At 53.0% G+C, this 27339-nt stretch overlaps 1 protein-coding gene across 1 annotated transcript; it reads right to left on the bottom strand.

The window, feature by feature from the left end:
• Positions 1 to 38: 38 nt before the first annotated feature.
• On the bottom strand, positions 39 to 26846 carry Thra (thyroid hormone receptor alpha). Its single transcript, XM_087910023.1, has 9 exons — positions 26692 to 26846; positions 14069 to 14422; positions 11549 to 11616; positions 10785 to 10885; positions 6762 to 6909; positions 6030 to 6235; positions 5066 to 5212; positions 4317 to 4575; positions 39 to 3413 (listed from the first exon to the last, which is right to left on the bottom strand). The coding sequence occupies exons 2-9, from the start codon at positions 14119 to 14121 to the stop codon at positions 3163 to 3165; spliced, it is 1233 nt and encodes a 410-aa protein (XP_087766149.1). The 5' UTR covers positions 14122 to 14422; positions 26692 to 26846; the 3' UTR covers positions 39 to 3162.
• Between the last annotated feature and the right edge of the window lie 493 nt (positions 26847 to 27339).

Here is a 27339-nt window from a genome sequence, read left to right on the forward strand (position 1 = left end):
AACAGCACGCAAGTCTAAGGGGGGGGTGCCCAAGGGGGTTATTTTCATCATATATTTATTACATAAATATATAGTAAAATAGACGAGCAACAATTACCATAAAAATATCTTTCTTTAAAATCCTGACCCAAAACACAATGGGGTGAAAAATCGCACATAACAGACATACTGATTGTCAACTGTGGGGCAGGAGTAGGAGCCCCTCAAGTCACCCCTACCGGTCCCACCCCTCTCTGGGGAAGGGACCTATCTCCTTCCCTGTTTTCTAGGCATAAACCCCCTCCCCCCACCCCAGCACCAGCTTCTCATACATTCAGTAGCGCCTCTGGGTAGTGTCCCCCTCCTCCACCCAGGAGTTCCTAGGGCAGGAAGTACGTTTCCCCCTAGTGGACGGTGTCTATGTCACACGCCCTGCCCTGCCCTCTCCCAGCCCTATAGACCCACCACCCAGGGAAGGGGTAGGGGCTCCTCCTCCCCCACCCTCCCCAAGTCTGAGCAGGGAGGAGGCTGGATGAGGTATGTGTGTTCTAAGTGATGGGAGGGGGGATACTGAGATGGAGAGGCAGTGGTAGGGGCAGGGTAGTGGTCATGGCTCTGGCACCCCCTTGTCCTGGCCTGGCCCCCCCAACCTTCTCCCAGCAACCCATCCTCCCATCAATACTGCACCTGCTGCCCCACCCGGCCTGCCCTAGTGCCCCGGGCCAACACTGGGGGAAGGCATGCTAAGCACCCATGCCAAGGCCATCCCCCCATTAGCACCAATGGCCCCCAGGAGAGGGCCCTGTCCCTCACTTCCACAGCAGGGACTGGGACAGCTGCCTCTCTAGAACAGGTGCGTGGCACTCCTGAGTCTCTCTGGCTCCTCCCCACAACGTGTAGTCACTCATACATTCACACACAGGAACACACACACACACTCCACATCACTGAGGGGAAGGGGAAGGGCTGAGGGGAAGGGGCTCACAGCTCATATGATTTGGGGAAGGGGGAGGGGATTCCCAAGTGCCTGTAAGAGGCCATGCCCATGGCTGAGAATGGGAATGGAAAGGGAGGAGTGGAGCCAGGAGAAGGGAGACAGCAGGCAGGTCAGGAACTCCACTGGGCCCCCAGGTATGGGGGAGGGTATGAGAGGGTTTACCCATGGGACTGGAGGAATACGGAAATCAGTACCCCAGGAGAGAGAAAGAGGATTGAGATAAAGATAGCACAGGTGGCCCAGGGGCCCCGAGGGGTGGGGCAGGCACATGCACAGGTGACAGGAGGTGCTCCTCCAGACCCTCTGCCCCATCGGAACACCTGAACAGTGGCAGAGGACACTGCCCTGGGACAGCAAAGCATTGCCTTCCTCTGTGTGTGTGTGTGTGTGTGTGTGTGTATGGAGGGGCTGTGGCAGGCTGAGGGTCAGAGTGGGGTGGCAGGTTCCCCACTGCTTAAGACATTTTTGCCCCAATAGTGCAAAGCGCAGGAAGCCCTGGCACCCCCTCCCCCGCCCTCTGCCCCAGTCATTCCCCATGGCTTCCGGGGGGCATCTATGTCCACCCATCCATCCCTGCCGACATGCAGCCCTGAGCCCAGGGCCACTGGTCTGCTCTGTTTCTCCCTCTCCTCCCTTCCCTCCCACTCATGGGAGGGCCACTTCCTCCCGCCCTCTCTCTGCAGAGGAGTGGGCTGTAGCCAAGGGAGGAGAAGGAGGAGGAGGGCACCTCACCCAAGGGCAGACCAACAGAGCACTCCTCACCAGAGGTGGGAGATGGCTCAAGCCAAAGTCCCTGAATTAGAAAAGAAGAGGGGAGAGGGCTCCCAGGGGCAGAGGGGTGGCTGACCTAAAGAGCTTCAAAGAAAACTGGAGGAGCGCCAACTGCCTCCTCCCCTGGGCCCCTAAGTGCCACTGAAAGAAACACCCCCACTGCACGCCAACCTGCCCTACGTCTGGGTTAGTGCGTCAAGTGGGAGTCAGTACGGAGGGCAAAGGGAGCCCAGAAAACAGACAGGAAACGGAGTCCCACAGGGGCGGAGTTTCTGGGAGACACACATGTCCACCCCACCCCCCATGCAGCAGCATCTGGATTGTAGCTAATACTGCAGGATATGAGGAGGGAAGGAGCCTGGGCCACAGTTTTTCCTGTGTGTGGGTGCCAAGGTATAGCAGGAGGGGGACAGGAGGCCCCTGGGGCTGGGCACTTGAAAGGAGAGCTGTGTGGGCAACAGGGCAGGCTGGTGAGGGGCCAGCTGGCATCCAGCGTGAGAGGTAGATGGAACTCAGCGGGCACGAGTGGCAGAGAGCAGAGGAAGTACTGGGGTGCAGTGCCAAAGGGGCACAGGGGTGGGGGCAAGGCAAGGGGGGTGCCAGGACCCTGTTGTGTCACCTCACAGCTCCACAGCTTGAACCAGCAGCCTTGGAGGTCTGCTGGGGGCATTTCTCTCTGGGGGTCGGAAGGGCAGCTCTCAAAGTGCATGGGGGTGGGAAGGGGGGGGTCCTTCCCCTTGGGCCAGCCTCAGCTAATAACTTAATATCATCTCTCTCTCTCTATCTCTCTCTCTCTCTCTCTAACGCTCTCTTTTTTGTCTTTTTTTTTTTCTTTTCTGTCTAGTTTTTCTTCATTTATATTCTCCCCTCGCTTGGTTTTCCAAAGTGCAGTTAGGGTGATGACCATTTTTAGCCTCCAGGGGAGGAGACAAACCAAGCCAAGCTGTCCTTTGCACCTAGGACCCAGGTATTTGGGGAAGTAGAGACCTGTGGCCTGAAGGGAAATCTAGGCCAAGGAACTTGGCAGGGCTCTCCTGTGTGTATAGGGGTGAGTGAGGGCATCTGCCCCTATTCCTCATTCCTCCTGACCCTACAATCAGGATGGCTCGTCCCTCTCAGTTCTTCCTCCCTTCCCCTAGTTCCTTAGAGGCTGGGGCGGGGAGGTCCCAGAAATTCTAGGACTTAGGTCCCAGTCTCCCATACTGTCTTTCATAGCAAGTTCATTTGTTGCCCTGTCGGAGGGCTGGAGGTTCTGAGGGGGACTGGGCAGTGCAGGGGTGTATGGGAGCTGCAGCTATCCAAGGATGGGAGGAAGGAGAGAAGAGGTGGGGGGGTTCTCCCTCAACCCCCAGCTCTGACCCTTCTCTCCAGGCTCCTCCCCACCAGCTCCGCACACCCTCTGGCCGCCTGAGGCTTTAGACTTCCTGATCCTCAAAGACCTCGAGGAAGAGTGGGGGAAAGAGTTCGGTGGGGCACTCGACTTTCATGTGGAGGAAGCGGCTGGCGTGGCAGGCCCCGATCATGCGGAGGTCAGTCACCTTCATCAGCAGCTTGGGCCAGAAGTGTGGAATGTTGTGTTTGCGGTGGTTGACATAGTGCTCAAAGGCCAGCAGGTACGCCTCCTGACTCTTCTCAATCTTGTCCACACACAGCAGGCCGGAGCGGTCTGCAGGGAGGGAAGGCATGACTGCTGGGGAGGTGTTGGGAAAAACACGGGCGAGAACATTCGGGAGGGCATGAAGGGGCATGAGGCAGGGAGGCTGAGAGAGATGGGGGAAGAAAATAGCACTGGGCAGGAGTGGCGCACGCCTTTAATCCCAGCACTTGGGAGGCAGAGGCAGGCGGATCTCTGAGTTCGAGGCCAGCCTGGTCTACAGAGGGAGTTCCAGGACAGCCAGAACTACAAAACCCTGTCTCGGAAAGAAAAATAAATAAATAAATAAAAAATAAGGGTCTGGAGAGATGGCTCAGTGGTTAAGAGCCCTGGCTATTCTTCCAAAGAACCTGGGTTCAATTCCCAGCACCCAAACAGCAGCTTACAACTGTCTGTAACTCCAAGATCTGACAGCCTCACACAGACATATATGTGTGTGCAAAACACCAATGCATATAAAATAAAAATAAATAAATTATAAAAAAAAAATAGCACTGAGGGACATGGGTCCATGAGCAGCCACCTAGCAGAAAGAAGTGACTGGGGCTCAAGGAGGGGCACTGGGAGCCTGGGTATGAAGCGATCCATAAGTAGGACAGAGAAACAGAGATGGCATGGGAAGAGAGGAAAACTGGAGACAGGAGGAACAGGCGCAGAGAGTAGGTTGGAGGGTAAAGGCAATAAATAGTCTGGAGACCAAACACAGGAGCAAAAAAAAAAAATTAATTAAAAAAATAAAATAACAGAGCATGGACTCGGGGGCAGAGGATGGATTGGGTTACAGAGAAGGAGCAGGAGTGTAGCGATAAGAGCGCCTGCGCAAGATTAACGAAGGGGGCAAGCAAGAAGCCTAGGGTGGAGATAAACTCTAGAGCCCCTGAGAATGTCTGGGACCTCCCAGCCGTGGCCAGATACCTGTTGACATCAGCAGCACAGCCTGCAGCAGAGCCACTTCCGTGTCATCCAGGTTAAAGGCAGAGAGTGACTTGCCCAGTTCAAAGATGGCGTCAGAGACTACACCCAGGCCGCCATTCTTGAGCTGCTCCCGCTTAACCGCCATCTCCCCACTCAGCGTCAGGGTGTCGCTCTCAGGGTCATAGCGGACAGCTGCCCGCAGGGACATGATCTCCATGCAGCACCCCTTCAGGAGGATGATCTGGTCTTCGCAAGGCAGCTGTGGAACAGCAGGACCACAGACCGCTCAATACAGCCTCCCCATGCCCCACAATCCCCCCTACCTCTTTGCTGGGCCACGCCCACCTACGCACTACTGCACTTAAGCCTCACAGTTATTCCTAACAGTGAGGTCCCATCATTCTCCCAGTCCTCTTCAAAACACTGAAGTACAGGGCACCTAGGTGATTTGGCCAAGTTCCCACAACTAGTACAGCAGCCTAGTTCCAGTCAGTGCTACGCGAATGAAGCGATGAGTCATGCTGCCTGGAGGTAAAATGGTCACTCTAGGAGTGCGTGCGTTTGTGTGTGTGTGTGTGTGTGTGTGTGTGTGTACACGAGCACATACTCTCATGTGCTAAATCGCTGTTGGTCAACAGGAATCACACCCTCAGTCCAGAGACCATCAGAGGACTCCCCAGTGAGACTGTGTGACCTGGGAGTGACTCTGGGTTCCCTTTAGCAAGTCTCTCCTTCCGTTTGCTACTCACCTCGGAGAACATGGGCAGTTTTTTGGCAAAGTCCACCACACGGGTGATGGCCGGGGTGATGATCTTGGTAAACTCGCTGAAGGCCTCTAGGTCTACCTTGTCTCCATCCGGCATGGAGACAATGGGTGACTGGCCAATGTCATCCGGCTAGAGGGAGAGAGGAGGGTCAGCTGGGGTTGCAGACCCCTTGCAACCGCTCACTGAGACTCCCTGTCCACCAGGGGGAGCTCCAAGGCAGCGTGGGGGAAAAAGTCCCAGCCGTGACTGTGTTTCAGCCTCAAGGTTTCAACTTTGGGGAAGAGGACAGCCCAGAGTGAGCATTTCAGATTTGCCAAAACTAATAATAGTGAGAATATTAGTTAATAAATTGTAATAAAAATGCAGTCATAATGGCTGACAACATGACACCCGGCTGTAGGCTGGCTACCTATTCTACATAGTTCCTTTTAGTCCTCACCACAAATTTATATGGAAGGCAGAGTCACCAGCACTTCACAGACAAAAGCCCAGCAGAGCTAAGTAGTATGACCAGAGTCACACAACCGGTCCTTTACAAACACATCTGCGTGGCTTTGGGGAAATTATCTTCGTGTATTTTCCATCCCTTAGCATACTGCATCCGGGAACCAGGCCCCAATAGTTCATCTCCTTCCAGTCTAACCATCCGCAGAGGCAGTCAGGTCGGTGAGGATTCAACACAATGCCTAGAGCCCTGCAGGTGCCCCCAAATACTGCTGTGTTGACTATGTCCTCAGTCCCCGTGGGTTAGCTCTGTCTTGGAATTGAGAAAAAGAGAAAGTCTGGTTGTCATGGAGCACCCCATTGGATGGGACAGACAGGCTCCAGAGAACAAAGGCATGTTAAAAGCACAGAAAACGCGAATGGCCCAAGGTAGGAAGCGCCATGGAGCGCCAGCCACCAGGAGAGGCAAGCCTCTGCGCTCTCACTGCGCATGCTTTCTTACCAGGAATTTTCGCCTCTGCTTCCAATGGCTACCCTGGGCATTGGTGCTGCGATGGGCCTCTGTCGCAACATGGATCAGATCCCACTCTTCAGGAGTGGGCTCTGGTCGCTGCTGCAGCGATCGGATCATCTCCTCCTTTCGCCTCCGCTCCCGGTTCTGCTCGATCAGCTTGCGTTTGGCCACCCGCTTCGAATCATCTAGAACCACTGTTGACAGACAAAAGATACTTTGCTCAGAAATTGCTTGTCCTAGCACAAAGGTCAAGTGACTTCCCAAATCACTTAGCAATAAGGTGGCACAATACAAGTCATGCTTGATCACTGGGACCAAGTCAACTCGATGTAGGCTGGCCCAAGGGATAACATGTCCTGGTTTGAGCTAAGGAGTGAGCAGTCGCTAGCTGACCCTGCTACCCAACCCAGTTGAGAAAACAGCCCCTCCTCATTTAGCTATGCCTTCCTGGGCATGCAGGAAACCTACTAGGTTGGGTGCTTAGAAATTTTTACTCTCTAGGGTCCTCAAAAGGCAAGAAGCATCAAGCCTACATTTCATTTGGGATGAGGGCACCAGATCCCAAATCTGAGATCAAGACTTTACAATCAGCCTGACCTGGACTTGCTGTGGGAGCTCCTTCAGCCAATAGCCCTGAAGGTTCCCGGGAAGGGATCCACCACCCTTGCACTCAGTCCCACCACAGCTGCCTGACTCCACTGTCCCACGGGTGCCTCTTACAGTCCATGGCCATGCCCACAGCGATGCACTTCTTAAAGCGGCACAGCTGGCACTGGTTCCGGGTGATCTTGTCGATGACGCAGCAGCTGTCATACTTGCAGGAGTAGGTGGGATGGAGGTTCTTCTGGATTGTGCGGCGAAAAAAGCCCTAGGGTGGGGGCATAGGGGGCAGGGTCTCACCGTTATGACTTCCTCTCCTGAGCCAACCACAGAGTTCACTGAGTAGGGGTGGGGCCAGAGAGGCGAGTGTCTCCTGGCACCCACTTTAGGGCTAGGATTGCTGGGTCCTACCAGGCCAAAGGATCTGAGAAATACAGGCCCTTACTCTCAGGCTGCAGAGGGACGAGGAATGTCTGTGGTGGCAGAATAACGTGAGGCAGGCAGCGGTAGGCCTGGGCTGGTGGGGGTGCTACGAGACCTTGGAAGGCTACTTTAAATCATTTTAAAATTTGTATCATATACATTTTCAAGACAGAGTCTCCGGTACCCTAGGCTGGTCTCAAACTCACTATGGAGCCAAGTAGGACCGTGAACTTCTGAGCTCTGGAGCGCTAGGATTATGGGCTTATGCCACCACAGCTGGGGTGTGTGGAGTTAGGCTGGTACCCAGGGTTTGTGCCTACCGAGCAAGCACTCAACCCGAAGAGCTACACTGCCAGTCCTAGGGAGTCCAATTAATAGCTTGCCTGGCTTGTTTAATGACTCTAAAAGCAATGCTGACCCCAAAAGCATTCTCATGTATGATATTTTGCCTATTGTCTGTGCAGATGGGATTTATGAAATGGGAAGATCAATATTCAAGAAAATGCACCGACTGGGAACATTAATAGCTTTTCACTTTTTTCCAGTTTGTTGCTTTAGTCTTTGTTTTACATGAAAAACCTGAAGAATCAGGATGATGGCAACATAAAGTGCTGATTCCTGCCGACCCTCACCATGTAATGTGCACTTGCCATGTATGTGCCTTTTATGCATGTTACATTTAATTTCGATAGCAGAACTGGGCCTTCTACGGAAGACATTAAGATCTGAGAGTCCAGGGGCTGGAGAGATGGCTTAGCAGTTAAGAGCACCAGATGCTCTTCCAGAGGCCCCGAATTCAACTCCCAGCACCCACATGGCAGCTCACAATTGTCTGTAACTCCAGTTCCAGGGGATCTGATACCCTCACAGCAATGCAAATAAAGTTAAATAAATTATTATTTTTAAGATTTATTTATTTATTATGTATATAGCATTGTGCCTGCATGTATGCCTGCACACCAGAAGAGGGCACCAGATTTCATCATAGATGGCTGTGAGCCACCATGTGGTTGCTGGGGATTGAACTCAGGACATCTGGAAGAGCAGCCAGTGCTCTTAACCTCTGGGCCATCTCTCCAGGCCCCAATAAATTATTTTTTTAAAAAAATAAAAGGTCTGAGAGTCCAGACCTAGAGTGAATTAAAATTACGGCACCAAGATACACCCTCCTAGGTATCAGTCTCTACAAAACCAACTCTAGCCGTGGAGATAGGGCACCTCTGTCTTTGGGGGATGTTCCCCTGGAATCCAGTTGTCCTTGGAGCTAAGGATTCTTGTTCTTGGCTTTGTTGCTACTATTATTTCCTGGAACACCACTTTGAAACTTAGAATCTCAACTGCTTTTGGTTTGGTTGACAATAGGAGGAAGAATCTTTAAGTTTCTGCCTTGTGTGTGAATGCCCTTTGTGTGTTAGTTTAAGAGACGGTCTTGCTTTGTTTTCCTAGACAGGGTTTCTCTGTGTAGCCCTGGATATCCTGGAACTCACTCTGTAGATCAGGCTGGCCTTGAATTCAGAAATCCATCTGCCTCTGCCTCTCAAATGTTGGGATTAAAGGTATGTGCCACCACCACTGGCCACCTTGAGAGATGTGTAGCCCAGGCTAGCCTCAAACCCACTATTTAGCTAAGGATGGCCTTGAACTTTTGATTATTTTGCTTTCGTCTTCTGAATACAGGACTATAGGCATGCACCACCATGCCTGGTTCCACTTACTTTTAAATGATCTCTTTCTGGAAAGACCTGTATTTGCAGAAGGTACTGGAAAAGCCATACGAGTTGAAACGGATTGAATCTAATAGGCTTTTCCAAGTCTGTGGCCTCTGACCCTGTGCTAGAAAGAACCTTTGGTCGTCTTTTCCTCTAAGTCCCTATCATGACCCTTCAGCACGGGTTCTCACCTTTCCAGGTACATTGGGATCACCTGGGACACTTGTTAACAGCAGATTCCTGGGCTCCACCACAATAACGTCTGGACTAAGTAGGGAGCATAAGCAGCTTGGGAATCTATGTTATAGCTAGTGTTGTAGGTGGCCCAGGAATCACCTCCCACCGTGTGTGTGTGTGTGTGTGTGTGTGTGTGTGTGTGTGTGTGTGTGCATGTACATGCGGAGGCCAGAGGTCAACACCTAGAGTCCTCTTCAATCATTCTCCACCCTTTTGATCTCATTTGCATGTGTTCTCCCTATAGAACTTACGGACCAGCTAGACTGGCCAGCCAGCAGGCCCCAAAGATCTTCCTGTTTGCCTCACAGTTTTGGATTGCAGGCAGACACGCTGCCACTCTTAGTGTTTGATGTGGAGCTGGGGACCTGAACTCACACGCTCACGCACGGGCAGCAAACGCTTTCCCCACAGGGCCATCTCGCCAGATCTCTAGGATCCTTATTTTGAAAGACAGTGATTCCTGCTTGTAGATTATTTCTTTGGTAGACTGCAAGTAGCCTGGGGGTAGGGCACTTACTGTATCCCTTAGCCTTTTTTTTTTTTTCTTTTTGTTCTTTGATACGAGGTCTCACTGTGTAGTCCTGGCTGGTCTGGAATTCACTATGTAGATCAGGTTGGCTTCAGCTCATGGGTATCAGCTAGCCTGTGCCTCCAGGGCACTGGAGTTAAAGGCATGTGCTACTGTGCTACAAAAGACAAGGGCTGACTATATAGCTGAGGCTAGCCCATGACCTACTATATATATATATATATATATATATATATATATATATATCCCAAGGTAAATTCATAATCTCCATGCTTCAGTTTCCCAACTGCTGGAATTACAGGTGTGCAGTACCACAGTATCACTCTTAGATTCTCGTCCCTCATTCCTAGCACTCTGCAAGGGTGGGAGGTGCCACGCTAACTGCAGGATGAAGGTGCCACACTAACTGCAGGATGGGAGGTGCCACGCTAACTGCAGGGTGGGAGGTGCCACGTTAACTGCAGGGTGGGAGGTGCCACGCTAACTGCAGGATGGGAGGTGCCACGCTAACTGCAGGGTGGGAGGTGCCACGCTAACTGCAGGGTGGGAGGTGCCACGCTAACTGCAGGGTGGGAGGTGCCACGCTAACTGCAGGGTGGGAGGTGCCACGCTAACTGCAGGGTGGGAGGTGCCACGCTAACTGCAGGGTGGGAGGTGCCACATTATTTTAGAGACTCTCACAGTCATAACTCTTACTTCTCCCATATTGGTTTTTGGGTTTTTTTTCTTCAGTTTTTCAAGACAGGGTTTCTCTGTGTAACATTCCTGGCTGTCCTGGAACTAGCTCTGTAGACCAGGCTGGCCTCGAACTCACTGAGATTCACCCGCCTCTTTCTCCCAAGTACTGGGATTAAAGGCGTGTGCTATCACCGCCCACATCTCTGCCATACTCCTTTTCATCCCTCTACAGTTATTTAAAGTGGTACCAGGTGAATTATCTGATTTAATTTGCTTATTAACTCTATGACAAAGGCAGCATAAGTATCCCCATTTTATAAAGAAACTGAGGTTTGAGAGGTTAGGCAAAGGCATATGAAAGGATTATGAATGAACAAATGAATGAATGAATGCATGAGAAGAGAAATGATATGACAGGCAGGCTTTAGGGCCCATGTTTACAGAGACTGTCATGGTATGACAGGTAGGCTTTAGAGTCCATGTTTACAGAGACTGACTGTCATGCCAGGTGTGGAGACTCACAGGGGTTGGGCAATGGGGAAGGGACAGGAGATGGCTCGTCCATACCTTGCAGCCCTCACAAGTGATACAGCGGTAGTGATAACCGGTCGCCTTGTCCCCACACACGACACACTGCTCGTCTTTGTCCAGGTAACTAGGGATATACCCTGGGAAGGGGGAAAGGGTGGAGGCAGTGGGCATGGTGCGGAGCCCAGTGGAGGAACTCCTATACTGCACCCACCCAACTTTGCCTTTCTCATTTTTCTCCTAGGCCAACTTCACTGAAGGGTTCTTTATCTCAAAGCAGAAAGGAAAAGTCCTGGGGACATAGAGGGGGACTGAGGGGTGGGATTGTCCATCTCTTTCCCTTCAAATCCACAGAGTCTTCACTCTTCTGACTGCCCATTCAGTGGCCCTCCCCCTCCTCCTTCAATGTATTCATTTATTCTTGAGCCTGGGTCTTACTATGTTGCCCAAGCTGGTTTTGAACCCCTGGGTTCAGGTTATTCTGCTATGTCAGTATCCCAAACAGCTGTAACTGCAGGTAGGTGCATTACACTTGGCCTGGCTAGGGCTTTTTATTTTTTTTAATTATTATTTTTTTTGTTACATCTAAATGACAGAATAGTATAGGGAGTTGGGAGAAGAAACACCCCACCTTAGGAGAACAGACACCCTTAGGCTGGTGGAACCTTCAAGGAGAAGGTTATGGGAGGGTGAAAGGGCCCTTCCTGATATAATTTCTCCTTAAAGGCCAAGATGTTTTGAATCACCATTCTCACCCCCATACACACCCAAGTAGGGAGAGGGGCATGTATAGCCAGGCTCACCTGACATGCTGGTTTTCAGGGAACATTGGCCGTTCTTTCTTTTCCGCTTTCCATCTGGTGACCTGGCACTGCATGGGGCAAAGTGGGAAGAATCACACAGTAGCCTTGGGCCAATCCCTTCTCGTCTAAGAGGCTTCCACAACCCCCCATGCCTGGCTCCCTCTGTCTTAGGTCTTTAGTCCACCTCCCACCCCTATATCAGCTGACGAAGGTTAGGAGGGTCTAGCTATCTGGTAGTTGCATGGGAGAGATAAGGGGCTTAAATGGGGCCCAAACCATGTTTAGGGCCCAAACCATGTTTAGGGCCCCAGCACATTCACACAGACAAGTATTGCTATGAGACTCCAAAATACACACACGCCTCACATATAAGCAACGTTCTAAAGCCCACCCCCAACACACACACACACACACACACACACACACACACACACACACACACACATTTCACCCACAGTCTAGAGGACATTCGCATAGTTAAGCCTTAAATATATGCCAAATATGCTGAAATGCTCTTTGGAATATTCTTAAAGCTATGTAACCTTTACAGTGTATATATCTGCAATATGACACCCACGCATGTGAATAACTATGCAGCCTTCAGGATAAACCCAAGTATGGTAATAAGCTTTAGGATCTACAAATTCATGCAATTTTCAGGGCATCCTCTAATGCATTAAATGACTTCTAGGAGGTGCCCGTGTGTTATAGAACCCCCTGGACAGGCACCTGTTAGTGCCATCTCTCTCTCCCATGTGAACATGTGTCTTAATTTCTAGGTCATGTACACACGCTAAATAACCCATGCTGACAGCAAATATTAGGTCACCCTGTTCACGGCCTCCATGTAATAAATCAGAAAACTGAGGTGTCATTTGTGCATTGTGACACCAAGCACTGGAACCAGTCAGGAACAGGACCCTGGGCTGCTCCATGCAAGGTATTATTAGCAACTGTCAGCCACAGCACATATATGTTGCCAGGTTTTCCACATATGTGTTACGTAACTTCAGCACACACAGGTTACATAAGCCTCTACGCATGCAAGGATTGTATAACCTTCCACACCCACCCTGTGTGTGACTTGTTGCAGGGCCCCACCTCCTACAGCCTGACACAGCTCCCAACACACTGACACAGTGACCTTGGCCAGGGTCACGGTCATGGACAGCCTTGAGCTTCACACACCCTGGGGATTACCCCTCTCTGGCTCCTACAAGGCTGGAAGGTCAGGCTTGCCTCCCGCCCTGTGTGCGAGAGTGTGTGAGTGCAGGCGAACTCAGGCCACCTAGATCCCAGTTGAACTGGCTGCTTTGGCTGTCACCAGACTCAGAGCCTCTGGTGCAGTTCCACACGCTGCCACAAGGTGGCACATAGCCATGGGGGAGGGGAGGGCTAGGAGCTGAGGTGCCTCCGTTCTGAGGGACTAGGATTCTCATTTCTACTTTTTCACAAGATCTTAGAGCAGGCTCTCCCAGAAGCCTGGGCAAGGAAATAAAGCAGATGCAAGTGACAGCTGCATGGTGACAGTCTATCTCATAGTCTGAGCATGGAACAAGGGATTTGGGGAAAGGGGCTCACCCCACCTACACAACCACGAGCTCCATCCACTGTTTCTGCCCCTCCAAAGAACCAGTCTTGAACACAAGGGCTTTGCCTGGCCAAGTTTCCGGCCTTCTGGCTCAGGACCCAATCTCCTAGACAACGGCTAGCTACACTGCTCCCCAGAGCACCCCACCCCCACTATTTCCCTGGCCATACGCACAGGCTGTACCAGCTCTGGGGATATCATGCCAAATGGGACAGAGCCCTGTGCCACTTGGAGCGGACGGGGAAGGCAGGGACCCTCTGAACTGATCTAGGGCAGTGCAGAAAGGTAACCCTTCCCGAGTCGTGTGTGCAAGGTGACGCCTCCTCCATGTGTAAGTAAAACCTTCATGGTTGACACGCACTTCCACTTCCTGGGAGGAGCACCATCGCAGTACCCATCTTGGACCATGAACAGGGAAGAGTGTGTGGGGTTTCCAATAGATTCCAAAAATAAGTGCGGGCTGTGACCAACAGTTATTGGTGCCTGTACCCGGAAATGTTATGTTACATGCACCATGGCTTGTGGACGAGCATGCTTGCTTGTGGTCAGATGGTGAATGGACTGGAAGGAAGAAGAAAATGGCAAGGCCATGGGGACCGCACATGCGCAAGTGAGGGCACTAACGGAGAGGGAACCATGGGGGCATTTGAGACTACCCAGCACTACCAAAGAAGGGGCCACATGTCTGTATTCTGTAATGATTCTGTTTCTTATCACTTCCTCCTGCAAAGTAAGCACCTCTCAAGCCAGGTACCTAATGCCCTGAGACACATGAGCGTGCCCTCAGTCCCCGGACAAAGGCAGGCAGCAAGGCCTACTGGCCTCATGTACATCTTCAGGGAGACTTAAAGGAGACCAGCTCTCTTAAGCCCTGGGAGTTCTCCGAGTCTGTTGCTATGAGTAGGTACTACCAAGATGCCATTTATTACCTGTTCTCCTCTGGGTCCGACCCACACTCCACCTTGCTTGGCTTCTGTTCCATTCACTTCAATTCCATCCAGGATGCCCTCCAGCACGCCAAGAGACTGGGGTGGGCACACTGCCCCCCCCTGCACGCCCACAGGCCACCCACCCCCCGCCTCCCAGGCCCTAGGGCACAGCACCCATGATACCCGCCTCAGTACTCAGCCTTTCACACCATGCCCTGCGCCCCAGAGGGGTGAGGGGGGTGGTGGGAGGGGCCAGGGAGTGGCAGGTGGGAGAGCTAAGGGCAAGCCGGGTTGGTGAATGGTACTGGGTTAGAAGCTGGGAGGTCTTCAGAGTCTTGTCGTTTCTGGAGATGCCTGTGGAGAGAAGGGAGAGGCAGGGGTAAGAAGCTGCCATAGGGGTGGGTCAGTGAGCAACCGTTAGTGTTGCTTCCTGGGGCCTGTAGCAAAACGGCAGTGGGCATGGAGGGAAGGTACAGGAACAGGACCAGAATAACCTTCCATCACAGGGACAGGAGAGCTACAACACAGGCCCCAGACACAGGGAGGGATGAAGGGAAAGAATGAGGTCATCTATGCAGCAGGTAACAAGTCTCAGGACTCACATTCAAACAAATGCCTGGCCTTTTATGAGCGCCTATTAAATATCAGCTATTGTTACCTCCCTTTACCCAAGATTTCTTAGGATCTGTCAGTGTTAGAGGGCAAGAGGGGTCAGAGACAAGTAGCTTGCAGCACAGGCATGGGGGGAGGGTCCCCACAAAGGCAGGGTGGGGCAGAGGCATAGCATATAGGGATGATGAATGTTCACACTAGTGTCTTTTGGGGGCGGGGCAATCCTGGGTGGTCCCAGGGCCTTCTGTAGGCTAGCTAGGCCAGTCTTCTGCCTCTGGTTTATGTCCCTAGCCCCAGGCTGGCGTCTTACAGGAGCGAGACAACAAAAATGAATGAGAACTGACTCTCTCTGCTTCCAGTACACGAACGAAACCCCAACTCTTGCCCCTCCAAGATATTATTTGTTTGTTTGTTTGTTTGTTTCTGAGACAAGGTTTCTCTGTCTCAAACCCTGTCTTGGAACTAGCTTTTGTAGACCAGGCTGGCCTAGAACTCACAGAGATCTGCCTGCCTCTGCCTCCCAAGTGCTGGGATTAAAGGCATGGGCCACCACCACCCGGCTATTATTATTTTTTTAAGACCAGGTCTCACAGTGTAGCTCTAGCTAGCCTGGAACTCACTATGTACATCAGGTTGTCCTAGAACTTACAGAAATTCATCTGCCTCTGCTTCTGGGCGGCTGGGAATAAGAATGTGCCCCACCACGCCTGACCCCTTTAAGAGTTTTTAAATCTCTCAAAACCAAGTTCCAAATCCCAGCGTCCAGTTTAAGGATGAGAAGGAGCTGACTTAGCCGATCGACTGCCATTCACCAGGATGGGAAAAGGAAGGAAAGTGACTTGTGCTGGTGTTGACTGAGCAGATATGATTGCCTTCCGAAGGGGGCTCGAGAACTGTGCAGACGGAAGAGGCAGGCATGTGTGTTGTCCCTGCACTTGGGGGCTACAGAGGGAGGAGGATTAGAAATTCAATGTTGGCTGGGTGGTGGTGGCACATAGCTTTAATCTCAGCACTCAGGAAGCAGAGGCAGGTGGATCTCTTTGAATCTGAGGCCAGCCTGGTCTACAGAGGGAGTTTCAAGAAGTTTCGGGATAGCCAGGGCTACACATTGAGAAACCATGTCTCAGGTTGGGGTGAGGGGAAGTTCTAGGTTATCTTCAGTTACATAGTAAGTTTGAGACCAGTCTGTGCTAGAGACCCTGTCCTTAAAATTTTTTTTTCCCCCCGGATGGAGCCAGGTTTGCTAATGTCTGCCTTATAGTTCTAGTACTCAGGAGGCTGAGGCAGGCAGACAGTCACAAATCCAAGGCAAGTCTGGACTATACAGTGAACGCTATATCAAAAACAAAATAGTGTAACATTAAAAAAAAAATAAAGTAAAACGAACTTTCCAGGTGGGGAAACCGAGTCTCAGTAGGCTTGGCGAGGCCCTCGAGTTCATGCAGCTAGGACGCAGGACGCTCAGGGATGGCAGCTTCACAGCCTGGCTCCAGCGCTAGCCTTAGTCTGCTACTTGGAGCCAGGATAGTGCCAGGAAAGGCGCCCACCTCCAGTTCTTCTGAGCTGCCCACTGTGACTCTGGCTGCAGGCCTGTGGTATCCTGTCTGCATGTGCGCAGACAGGTGTGTGCATCTGGGAGGGGACAAAGGGTAGAGTTCCCCACTTACAACTTCATCACCTGGCTGCTGCGCCAGAGACCTTGCCTTAGGCCCCCGCCCCACCCCCATGAGCTGATAAGGAGTTGGGGTGAGAGGAGGGGGCAGAGATAAAGCAAGGCACTGGGCAGGGGCAGGGCAGCAGGACAGGCTCTCTGCATTCAGGCAAGCCCCTGGGGTGGGGAAAATAGGAACACAGAAAAGGGGGCCATTCTGTCTCTGACAACCCCCCCCCGGCCAGGACTGGGCACTGGGGGCTGGACAGGAATCTGGGGGCTGATGAGTGGGGAGACTTAGCCCAGGGAGCCATCAAGAAAGTGGGTCAAGTTTTTCTTGGCTTGTGGAGAAATTCCTGTTATAAATTTATAATGGCGTAGCCAGCCCTAAGGGGTGGAGGTGGGGGAGGAAGAGAAGTGGGTGGGGATGCCCATGGCTGGGCACTGGGGCCTAAAGCTCTTAGCTAGAACAGAGGGGCAACAGCAAGGAGCTGGACAAGAGAGGCTAGCTTGTTCCCGTTGCTGTCTGTGCCCAGCAAGGCTTCATTCAGTCTGTTTGTCTGTCTGCCTGCCTGAATCTCTTTTTCTTTCTTTCTCTCTCTCTTTGGGTCTGGGTGTCTCCCTCTCCGCCACCCCCCACCCGCCCCGACTGTGCCTCGGTGCTTGGCACACCCTGGCTGCGGTGTTGCCCCCGCCTGTCTCCTGCCCGCCTGGCACACTGCCACCACTTGTTTACAGAAGCTGGAAAAATCCACTCGCCAGCCGGAGGCCCAAGCGCCCCCAGGGAAGGGAGGAGGCAGACCCAGGAGTGGGCAAGCAGAGAGAGGGGCAGCCCTGGGGAACAGGCCTTGGGGGCAGGCAAAGGCGGCCAGGGTGTGTAGGAATGGGTATTAGCAGCTGTGGGCAGGGCCTGACAGGGAACTTCAGCAGGAGCCAGTGGCATGGGAAGCTCCTGCCTCAGGCCAGAGCTCTGGAGGTGCCCTTCCCCCCAGCATCCCACCGCTACCAGTTGCTACAAGGCAGACGTGGGGCAGTGCCAACCTAAGCTACCCTGTTTATTTCCCCTCTCTCTTCCCTGGCCCAGCCTTAACTCCAAATGTGTCTGGGCACTGCCAAGGGCTTGCACTGCACGTGCCCACAGTGGGAGGGGCAGGGTCCTTGTCTGCCTCACCTCTGTGCCGAGCTGAATGTGCTCTGGTGCCAGGTGGTGTAGCCCAGGTTATGGCTATCCCCTGGCAGTGGAAGAAGCTGTCAAGGTGCCATCCTCAATTCTTAGAGCATTTTTTTTGCCTGGCACCTATCAAGAGTCTAGAACCCCTGGGGACACCTGATAAACCTCTCCAAGGACGCCTATGGGCCTCTAAGGATACACAGAGCCCAGGCAGAGGCCCAGCATGCAGGAAGGCACCAATCACGTGAGCTGCAGACAGGAAAAGGTTAGTGGGGAAGGGGTATTATGTCAAGGATAACCACCCTGAAGGTCAGCCTCTCTTCCCTCTTCCTGGAGTTCAGCTTAATACTCTCTAGTTCCTGCCTAGCACGGTCTTTGCAGAGGGGGAAGGGGTTCAGACCCAAAGACAGAGGGGGTAAAGCGATGGGGTTCAGGCATTCATTTGGACAGCAGGACAGGAAGACCCACCTGTCCATTAGCCTGGCCACCCACTCCTTCTTTGTCAGATGAGAGCTGTTGGGTGGCAGCATGGGCAAGTTGCCCACAGAGGGGGAAGCATTTCATTAAGCTTAAGTGATTCTGCAATGGGGGGACAGGGACAAGCCAATGCGGCATCCACAGGCACTATGCCAGGTTCCCACTGCCGCCTGTCCTATTCTGCAGTTCTGTGGGTCCCTGGGATCCGCCCAAAGGAGGCCTGAGACTGCCAACAGGGACTCTGCCCCTAGCCGGCTAGCAGCAAGTAGTATGCAGCTTCTCAGTCTCTGTACTGGGCTATGGTTCTTCCTTTCTGGGGCCCCTGAACTTTGTCCTTAATGCTTTGAAGAAAGCTCAGCCATCCTTGTCAAACACACACACACACACACACACACACACACACACAGACACGCACGCGTGCACGCACACACACACACATACATACACAGAGGCAATGAGGAGCTGTAAAGGGGAGAAAAAGGAGGAAGAGACAGGTAATGGGAATGATGGGGAAAAAAGGGAAAGAAAAATATAGAGGGAAGAACAAAGAGATGAGGCAGGGATGTGGGTAGAGCTAGGGGTTTCAAGGAAGTAGGGGGGAAAGGAAGAAGGGAGCAATGAGGAGGACAGGAGAGGAAGGGGTGAGATGGGCAGGGCAGATAAAGGGAGGAGAGGTAGATGAAAGAGAGAGACAAAAGGAGGAAGGAGAGTAACAAAGAAAATGGGTGGGGGGTGCTTCTGCCCTGCCTAAGTCCCACCCCATGAAGGCTGGGGGAGGGGGAAACAGAAATGGTTTCCACGGTGACAGCTGGTTCTTGGTGGCCTGGCATGTGGGCTATTAATAGTGCTGTGGGTAGGTTCACACCTCCCTCTCCCCTTCCCCTCTGCTTGCTACTAGGATGGGGGGGGGGGGAGAATCCCCTACCCCAACTCCCAGTCATCCCACATAGCTGTCCTGATTCCACACTATGGAATCATCAAGGGTAATGTGGAGAGGCCAGGGCGGCCACTGTAGCCCAAACACACACGGGCATGCACAGGCAAACAGGTATCTGTGTGCAGACGTGCCCGGTGCCAACGTGGGTTCCCACAAGTAACGCCAACCTGAGACTGGCTCAGGATATCTATGGCTATTGGGGACCTGTGGTGGCAACATATCCCCTATGTTTCGGGACAGATGCCTCCCTAGGACTGGGGCCTCTGCTCCCCCTTCCTCAGGCCCCTACCCTGTTCTGTTCTCAGGTATGGACTGGGCAGGATTGCCCCACCCAATTCTCTGCTATCCCAGTGCCAGGAAAGAATGAAGGCGGGAAGGCCGGGACTACTTGGCAGGTGTGCTGCGGCAGAGAAGTACACACAGACTTAGGCGCAGTTTATAGGTGTGGGGGTAGGAGCCGAGAGAGGCAGCACCTCTGGGTGGGATCTTGTTTGAGCACCCTGGAACTTAAGAGCAGGGACCTGGCCTTCTGATTTCCTAGCTGTTGTGGGCCTTAAAACTAGGGATGGGAGATTAGGTGGGGGATGTGCACTACGGGGAGGGGGAGACTGGTTGCTTAAACAAAGGATCCTCCCTGTCCGTCCCCCACCACCACCACCACAAAGACTATAACAGGAAATCCCCCCCCTGCAGGTCAAAGACAGAAAAACATAAACAGTAGCCCTGTCTTGGGCCAGATGCCCAGTATTAACATCAAAGACTGTGCTCCCAACGCACTCCCCATAGCCTTGCCCACCTGCTTCTCTCTCCTTTCCCCAGTCCAGGCTAAGTTCATAAAGCATCGAGGTTGCTAGGTCTAGAGGTCACCTCGCTGGTTAAGCCCAGCCTCCACACTTAGTGATGGACGGCTATACACCCAGCCCCACAGAATTTCAGGTCCCCTTTCCCAAGTCCCTTCAGAAAAACCAGTAAGAAATCTGTCACCAAAAAGGCAGAATTAGGACTGCCCCCCCCCTAAAAACAAAACAAAACAAAACAAAAAACCTGGGCTAGTGTATTCTCCCCACCCCACCCCCAGTAGAGGGGTAATCGGAGCTGGGAGCTGGGGCAGCTGAATGCTGGAGGCATGAATGTCATGGGGCCAAGGCGCTTGCAGCAGATGGCATCATGGGCACAAGGCTTGGGGGTACTCCCTCAACACTCCCCTCTTGGAAGACAGAAGTTGCTTGGCAGCTACATCACCTGGGAAGGGAAGGAATGGTAGAGGGGAAAGAAAGACAGGATGTTCTCCTAGGCACCCCAGGGAGGCAAGAGCTAGCCCCCACCCAGTCAGAACTGGCAGAGGCAGAGGGAGGGAGGCAGAGAGACTGGAGGGGCGACACAGATAGAGGGGGAGGGCAGAGGGAAAGAATAGAAAAGGAAGGAAGGAGAGAATGGAAGGGAAGGGAAGGGAGGGAGGGAGGGAAGGAAGAGAGAGAGAAACAGAGAGAGAGAGAGAGGGGAGAGAGAGAGACCGAGAACAGAGCGAATGCAGCTGAGTCTCAGGCACACACATGGACACGTGCAGACTCACACATTCAGCCCGCATGCGCAGAACTACAGGGCTCCAGTACCCGTTCCAGGAGATATTCAGAGCCCTACCCAGCCCACACATGCACAAAACACTCTCACATGGATGCATGCACAACACACCCACTCACTGATGTGTATGGAAATGCTGAGAGTCCCCAAAGCTTGTCCCCTCCTTCTCCCCATGCCTGCTAAAAGAGAAAATGAAACAGGCAACCAGGGCTTCGGAGCCAGAAGTCCATTTCTTCCTTACAAGAAGAAGGGGGGGAGGAGGAAGAGAATGTGGGTGGCTGCTTGGCCCAAACCGCCACTCTTTGCCACTGCTGAGTGGGTGTGGCTGTGCCTCTGGCACTAACCTGTAAATCCTGACTCCCTCTCTTCAGATCGAAAGCCCACCGCCAAAGCAAAGGAGCAGGGCAGTATTTCCGGGTACAATAATATCCATTTTGTCTCCCTATCTACCTGTGAACTTCTGACCCCTCTGAACAAACAGGAAGAAGGACCCTATTGGTATCCCTCTCTTGCCTGCCAGGCGAAAGGACACGACACGTGTCCCATTGCACGAGAGCCACAGATGTCTCAGCGAGAGACGGAACTGTCTCTGGTTCCTGGTGGCACGTGCATCCTCAGCCTGGTATGTACCAGCCTGGGGAGAGAAGAATCCACAGGAACAGTTTACCATGCCAGGCGGCACTACCCGAACAAGCTACCATCTTGCCTTATGTATCTTGTCTTTTTTTTTTCCCCCTGCAGTATTAGGGCTCAAGCTTAGAATCTCATGTTTGGGGGCTGGAGAGATGGCTCAGCGGTTAAGAGCATTGCCTGCTCTTCCAAAGGTCCTGAGTTCAATTCCCAGCAACCACATGGTGGCTCACAACCATCTGTAATGAAGCCTGGTGTCCTCTTCTGGCCTGCAGACAGAATACTGTATACATAATAAACAAATAAATAAATATTTAAAGAAAAAAAAAGAATCTCATGTTTGCCAGAAGGTGTTCTGCTACCGAGCTATAACCCTACACCCAATATTATGTTCTTGACCCTTAACCTAAGTGGGTAATATATAATAAAAAGCCAGGCCCCAAGTTATACAACTGGTGAATGGCAAAAACCCAGCCCCTAACTCCCAGCCAGTGTTCTTTCCACACACCACACCTGCCTCCCCTCAAGAGGCTCCAAAGTTCCCTAAGCACCACCACAGCCAGCAGCCATGAGACCTGGAATTGAGACTGTCTCTCACACCAAAGGCTCCAAGTCCCTCCACTAACCTACGGGGGCCCATTCATTGTCCTTACTTCACCTTGAAGAGCAGGGGCTGAATAAATGGAGCTTGTGGGAAAGAGGATCCTGATTCTTAAAGTCACAGCCAAGTAAGGGACACCAATACAGACCCAGGCTCTCAAGGTGCTATGTGTTGGTCCTTCCCTAGCATCTCAGTTTCCTCCCTGCCGCCACCTCTTACTAATGGGCACTGTGTGCCAGGGGAATCTGGCATCCATGAGCAGGACTGTCCTGGTAGGTAGCTGAGGTGATGGTACCCCAAGGAGGAGGAAGGGTGCTGCCCCCTTCCTGAGTTCCTAGGCTTGTGGTGATAACACTGCTTTTGTTCATGCATGTGTTCTCTCTCTCTCTCTCTCTCTCTCTCTCTCTCTCTCTCTCTCTCTCTCTCTCCCTCTCTCATTGTCAACACTCAGACTTGTCCGAAGAGAGATGTAGTGACACCCAGGCATTCATGCATGTGCCTTTAGCGGAGGAGGTGTGTCCCAGGCCGAGATGCCAAAGGCTCCTTTTAACTTAAAAGACTAGGGTCAGAAGAGGTGGGGCAGAGAGGCCTACTGTGGACTTTAGTTCTTGTTAGACCAAACACCTGCGAGCAAAAGGTGCTCTATGAACAGTGAGGAGGCTTGGCATGCATTGCTCCCCCACTCACTTCCATTCCCATTCCTGTAATGTCTGGGAGACCCAAATCGCTACTATACTTCTACCAGAAATCCCAGAGTCTCCAGGCATGAACTGGGTGCATTTGGGGAATGGGGTGACACAAACTCACTATGTGTCCAAGGCTGGCTTCAGACTCCTGCTCTTCCTTCGTCAGGCTTTCCAGCCAATTCTAGGAGTCAAAACTTGTGCTATTTGCTGTAGCTCACTATGAACTGGGCACCTTTAAAGCATTGTATATGTGTGTATTTGAGATAATGTCTCACATGGCTCAGGCTGGCCTCCAACTCTCGATGTAGATGTGAATGGCCTTGATCCTCTTGCCTCAGTCTCCCTAGCATTATGTGTGTGTGTGTGTGTGTGTGTATTGGTTTTTTGAGATAGGGTTTCTCTGTGTAGCCTTGGTTGTCCTGGAACTCACTCTGTAGATCAGGTTGGCCTTGAACTCTGAGACCCATCTGCCTCTGCCTTCCAGGAGTAAAAGTATGCACCACCACCATCCGGCCTCCCCAAGACAAGGTTTCTCTGTAGCTTAGAGCCTGTCTTGGAACTCGCTCTGTAGACCACACTGGCCTTGAACTCATGGAGATCCACCTGTCTCTGCCCCCAAGTGCTGGGATTAAAGGCATGTGCCACTATCATCCGGCTCGCATTTAATATATTTTAACAACTATAAATGTCAAAAGCTAAATGAGATAGATATTATTATCTCTAGTTTATAGATAAGGCAAAAAAGAAATTTAAGTCTTCTCAAGGTTACACAATTAGCAGGAGACATTTAGGATTCAAACCTAAGCAGCTGAACTCTAAAGCAAACAACAAAATCCCGCTTTTAACCATAGTAACGCTGGACCTGGAATATGACCTGGTAGAAGAATGTTCTTTCATCTGGCTATGTATCCCCTGTGACAAACCTCAATTTATCTTTTTGTTGAAGTCTATCAGTACATTATGATGGACTCATTACTAGTTTGTTCTCATCCAAGCAGGCCAAGGCTAGAGGGAGCATAGCCAGGCATGCTTGCCCCCGCCCCCCAGGCATTGGGGCTCTGGTGCCAGTAGTCCCTGTTCAAATTTCCTCCTTGAAAGAGTCATCCTTTCAGTCCCCACATGTGGGTTATAGCCCGCCCCCCAAACTGGCACAGTCTAAACAGCTGTACCCTCAGAACCAAGCCTGAAGGTGGGCAAGAAAGATACAGCTGTTGGGACATCTCTGAGGTGGGTCTTGGCTGCCAGGGGTGTGAAGAAAGGCCATCATGAGTCCTAATGTGGACCCAACGGGGTCCTGCCAACTCCTGTCACTGCACGGGGGCGGGGGGGGGGTGGTGGTGGCATGGTTTTCCCGCCTGGGTCAGTTAGGGGAGGAGTCTCCTCCTTGCCTCCTTAAAGAGTTGCAGCCTGAACCTCCAGTGATCCCTCTGAAGTGGTGTTCCCTAGCTGGGCCTGCCAGCTTGAGGGGCCAACACAGGCAGTAGCCTACTCCCCTCCCTTTCCCCATTCCCAGCCCCAAAACTTGCTGGCCAGCCACAGCTGCAGCATTAAGGAAGCGCAGGATGTCCTGAGCAGCCAGCTGAGCACCCCCACCCCCCCAACCTCCTGCTGACCCCAGAGGCAGGCTGGGCGGGCCAGAGAGTCCGAATTTGAGTATTAACTGGAAAAATATGAAGAATGTTGCTGCCAGCTTGGAGAAAAGAGGCCGTGGCAGAAAGGGAGACAAGCACAGGGTGAGAGAGAGAGAGAGAGAGAGAGAGAGAGAGAGAGAGAGAGTGTCAGAGAGTTACAGACTGGCAGAGACACAAGGAGAGAGTCAGACACCCCAAGACAGCAACAGAAAGACAGACAGAGTTAGAGAGAAATTCCACGTCAAAAATACACCTCACTCAAACAGACACTGGCCAGCGTAAGGCCTCCTCCTCCAAAGGAAAGCTTCCAAGTTTGGACAGGAGGGCCAGAGGTGAGAAAAGGGGCACATTCACAGTGGGAGGCAGGCACTCAGCTGGGGACAACTAAGGGTCCCCAGGAAAGGCCCAGCCAAATAACCCCTAGCAGGGGCAGCCAGGTCCCCACTGGTTTATAGGCTAGGGATGAGAGAGAGCCAGAAAGCCACTCCCAACTCTTCCCCAGACACCCCTCCCCCAGCAACCAGGACAATCCCAGCTGTTAGAAGTCACTGGACACTGCTGCAGGCCCATGACTCGGCCCTCTGGAACCCCCTTTGTACCCACTTTGCTCTTGTTTCTCTGTCCCTCTAAAAGCCGAGTGTGGGGGGGAACCCATTGCTACACAGTGGCTGAGCCTAGAAGATAGAAAGGAGTCAGAGGGAATAGTCTGTGAGAGTGTGCGTTTAAGTGCATTCCTGCCCCGCTACAATGTGTCTGTCTGCGGGGTGGGGGTGGGGGTTATCTGGACACTGCCAGGTGGGACGGGTGACTGCAGACCAGAGACCTGTGCATGGCCCCTGCACCTGTGAAACTAGGTGTAAAGGAGTGCACCTGTGCCCGGAGTTCCCACAGTCAATCAATTAACAAGTGTTTACAGAGCACACACTGTGCTAGGCTCTGGGTGGGATCCAGCGCTCTTCTAGAGATTCTCCCATGTCTCAAGGAGCTTGCCATCTAGTAACTGGGTGGTATGACAACCGACAGTAACGAGACCATATATGCATGCTTTTGCACCATTATGCAGAAAAGTCTTTTTATACAGATGAATTTGATTTTCTCGGTAGCAGAGGTTTTATTGTCTACAGAACCTCAGCTCCACAGACGAATCCAGGAAAATACTTGTTGCTAAGTTGTGTACATATGTATTGATGTGTAGTTGTGCTTTTTGTTTGACTGAGTGACAGTGACTGTCATGGCAAGCAACGATGACTGCAAGACTGGGCACATGTGAGCGCATGTGTGCTCGTGAGTGACAGGGTCTTTTGTAATTGCGTGGCAGTGTGCAATTGCTATGTATGCACGCACGCATGCATGCATGCATGCATGCGATAGTAACAGCAACTCTCCTTGCCTCTGTGTGTGACAGCATCTCCCCGTGACCCTGTGCGTGGGTATGTGCACAGGCTGTCTCTCTGCTCTTGGTCTCCCGTGGGTGTGTCCAACCCCTCTGAGCTCCACCATGCAGCGGCAGCCTCCTCTTCCCTTGTCCCCATGTGGGTGTGTCCAGCAGCTCCTGTCCTTGAATCTGCCTGGGTGTCCCTGGGTATGCATGTGGTTGTCTGTGTGGGCATATCTGTGTCTGCATGTCACCTTTGCCTCCCCCTTCATCTTGGACAATGGCCCCCTTTATCCCCTCCCCCTCCTGGGTCCGGAGCCAGCATTCAGGGGCAGGCTCCCATCTCCTTCTGTGCGTCGCCCCCCCTCCCCCGGCCCCGCGCTCCGGTCCCTGAAATGGGTGGCTCTCTCCATTGCCTTTGACATCTTCCCAGGCCTTCCTTTCACACTGGACAAGGGAGGGACCTAAGCAGAAAAGGGGCACCAGAGACACGTTGCAAAGGGAGGGAAACACAGGGAGAGCATGCACACACACACATACACATGCACACGCACACTCACACACACACACAACACGGGTCCATTCCTTCTTCTCTTCCCCACCATAGGCCAGCAATTCTCCTAATCATCCAGGGACCATCGAGTACACCCCCACTACTACAGGCTCACATTCCCCCCACCCCACCCCACCCGCCGCGTTTTTGCAATTAGGAGTGTTGCAACCAGAAAGCCATGCTCAACTGGGAAGGCTGAGAGGGGAGGGGGACTTCTCTCTCCCCCAACCCATGCAAGCCCCCCCCACCCTGCCGCACCCACATTACCCTGTAGCTGGAGGCAGCTTTGCAAAGGCCGTTCGGCCTCTTTGGCTTGAGGGTTGGGGGGGGGGCACGACAGGCTTCTGGCACACCGTAAACAAACCGCGGCGCGGCGGGCGGGGGAGCCTCGGCAGGCAGCGGGGCCCAGCCCGGGAATGCGCAGCAGACCGGCCGGACAGAGGCCGGGCGGGCCCTCGAAGGGGAGGCCCAGACGCCATCTCCACGGGCGAACCCCGGGGCCCACCGACCACTTATCAGCACCTCCCTTCCCCAGGGCGTAAGTGGCTAGCTCTCGAGCCGTGACAGGGTCACCCGGGTGCCCGGAAAGGCAGAGGTCGGCGGCGGGAACCCCCTGGGCGCCCCCAGCCCGCCTACGAGCTGGCCGAAGACCCGCGGCTTTGCATAATCAATCGCGATGCATTTGCATATTAATGCCCCCTCGCTCCCTCCTCCTTACCTTGGCTTGGCGCGCTGAACCGAGTTGGGCAACGACGCGGGGGTCTCAGCGCCCCGTGCCGGGGGCGTCCATGGGGGGCCGGTGGGGCCCGGGCCGCCCGCCTCCAGCGCCGGGGTGTGAGTGCGAGTGAGCGCGGGGGGGGGCGGGGGGCGAGTGTGGCGGCCCCGCGGCTCCTCCGGCAGAGGCGGCGGCCGCTCTGGCTCCTCCCTCCCCCGCCCCGCTTCGGCTGGGGCTCCGGCTCCGCGCGCCCGGCCGGCTCACGGCTGCTCCCTGCAGGCCGCCTCGCAGCCGCCGGCCCCCGCCCCTCGTCCCCCGCCGCGCCCCGGGACCCCGGCCGGCCGCCCCGCTGCCACTCTCGATTGCCTTGACCCCTACCAAACTCAGACTCGCCCACCTCCCGCCCTACGGCTCCGTCGAGGAGCGATGCTCGGAGACACATTTTGAGAAAGATGTCATTTTGTTAAAAAAAAAAAAAATAGCTTTCGCTCACTGGGAGAATTGGGGGGTTTCTGGTTTGAACCCAGGGGTAGAGGGGAAGTTTCGGGGAGCTCTATGCACCTTACAAAGCTTGGAGAAAGTCCAGATGCCAAACGCTAGGGGTAGTTTGTTTCAGAGTTCGGGTCCCTTCTCTCCAAGCAACTAACTCTG

The sequence above is a fragment of the Myodes glareolus genome, chromosome 9, assembly GCF_982192425.1.
Source record: "Myodes glareolus chromosome 9, mMyoGla1.1, whole genome shotgun sequence".
Lineage (NCBI taxonomy): Eukaryota > Metazoa > Chordata > Mammalia > Rodentia > Cricetidae > Myodes > Myodes glareolus.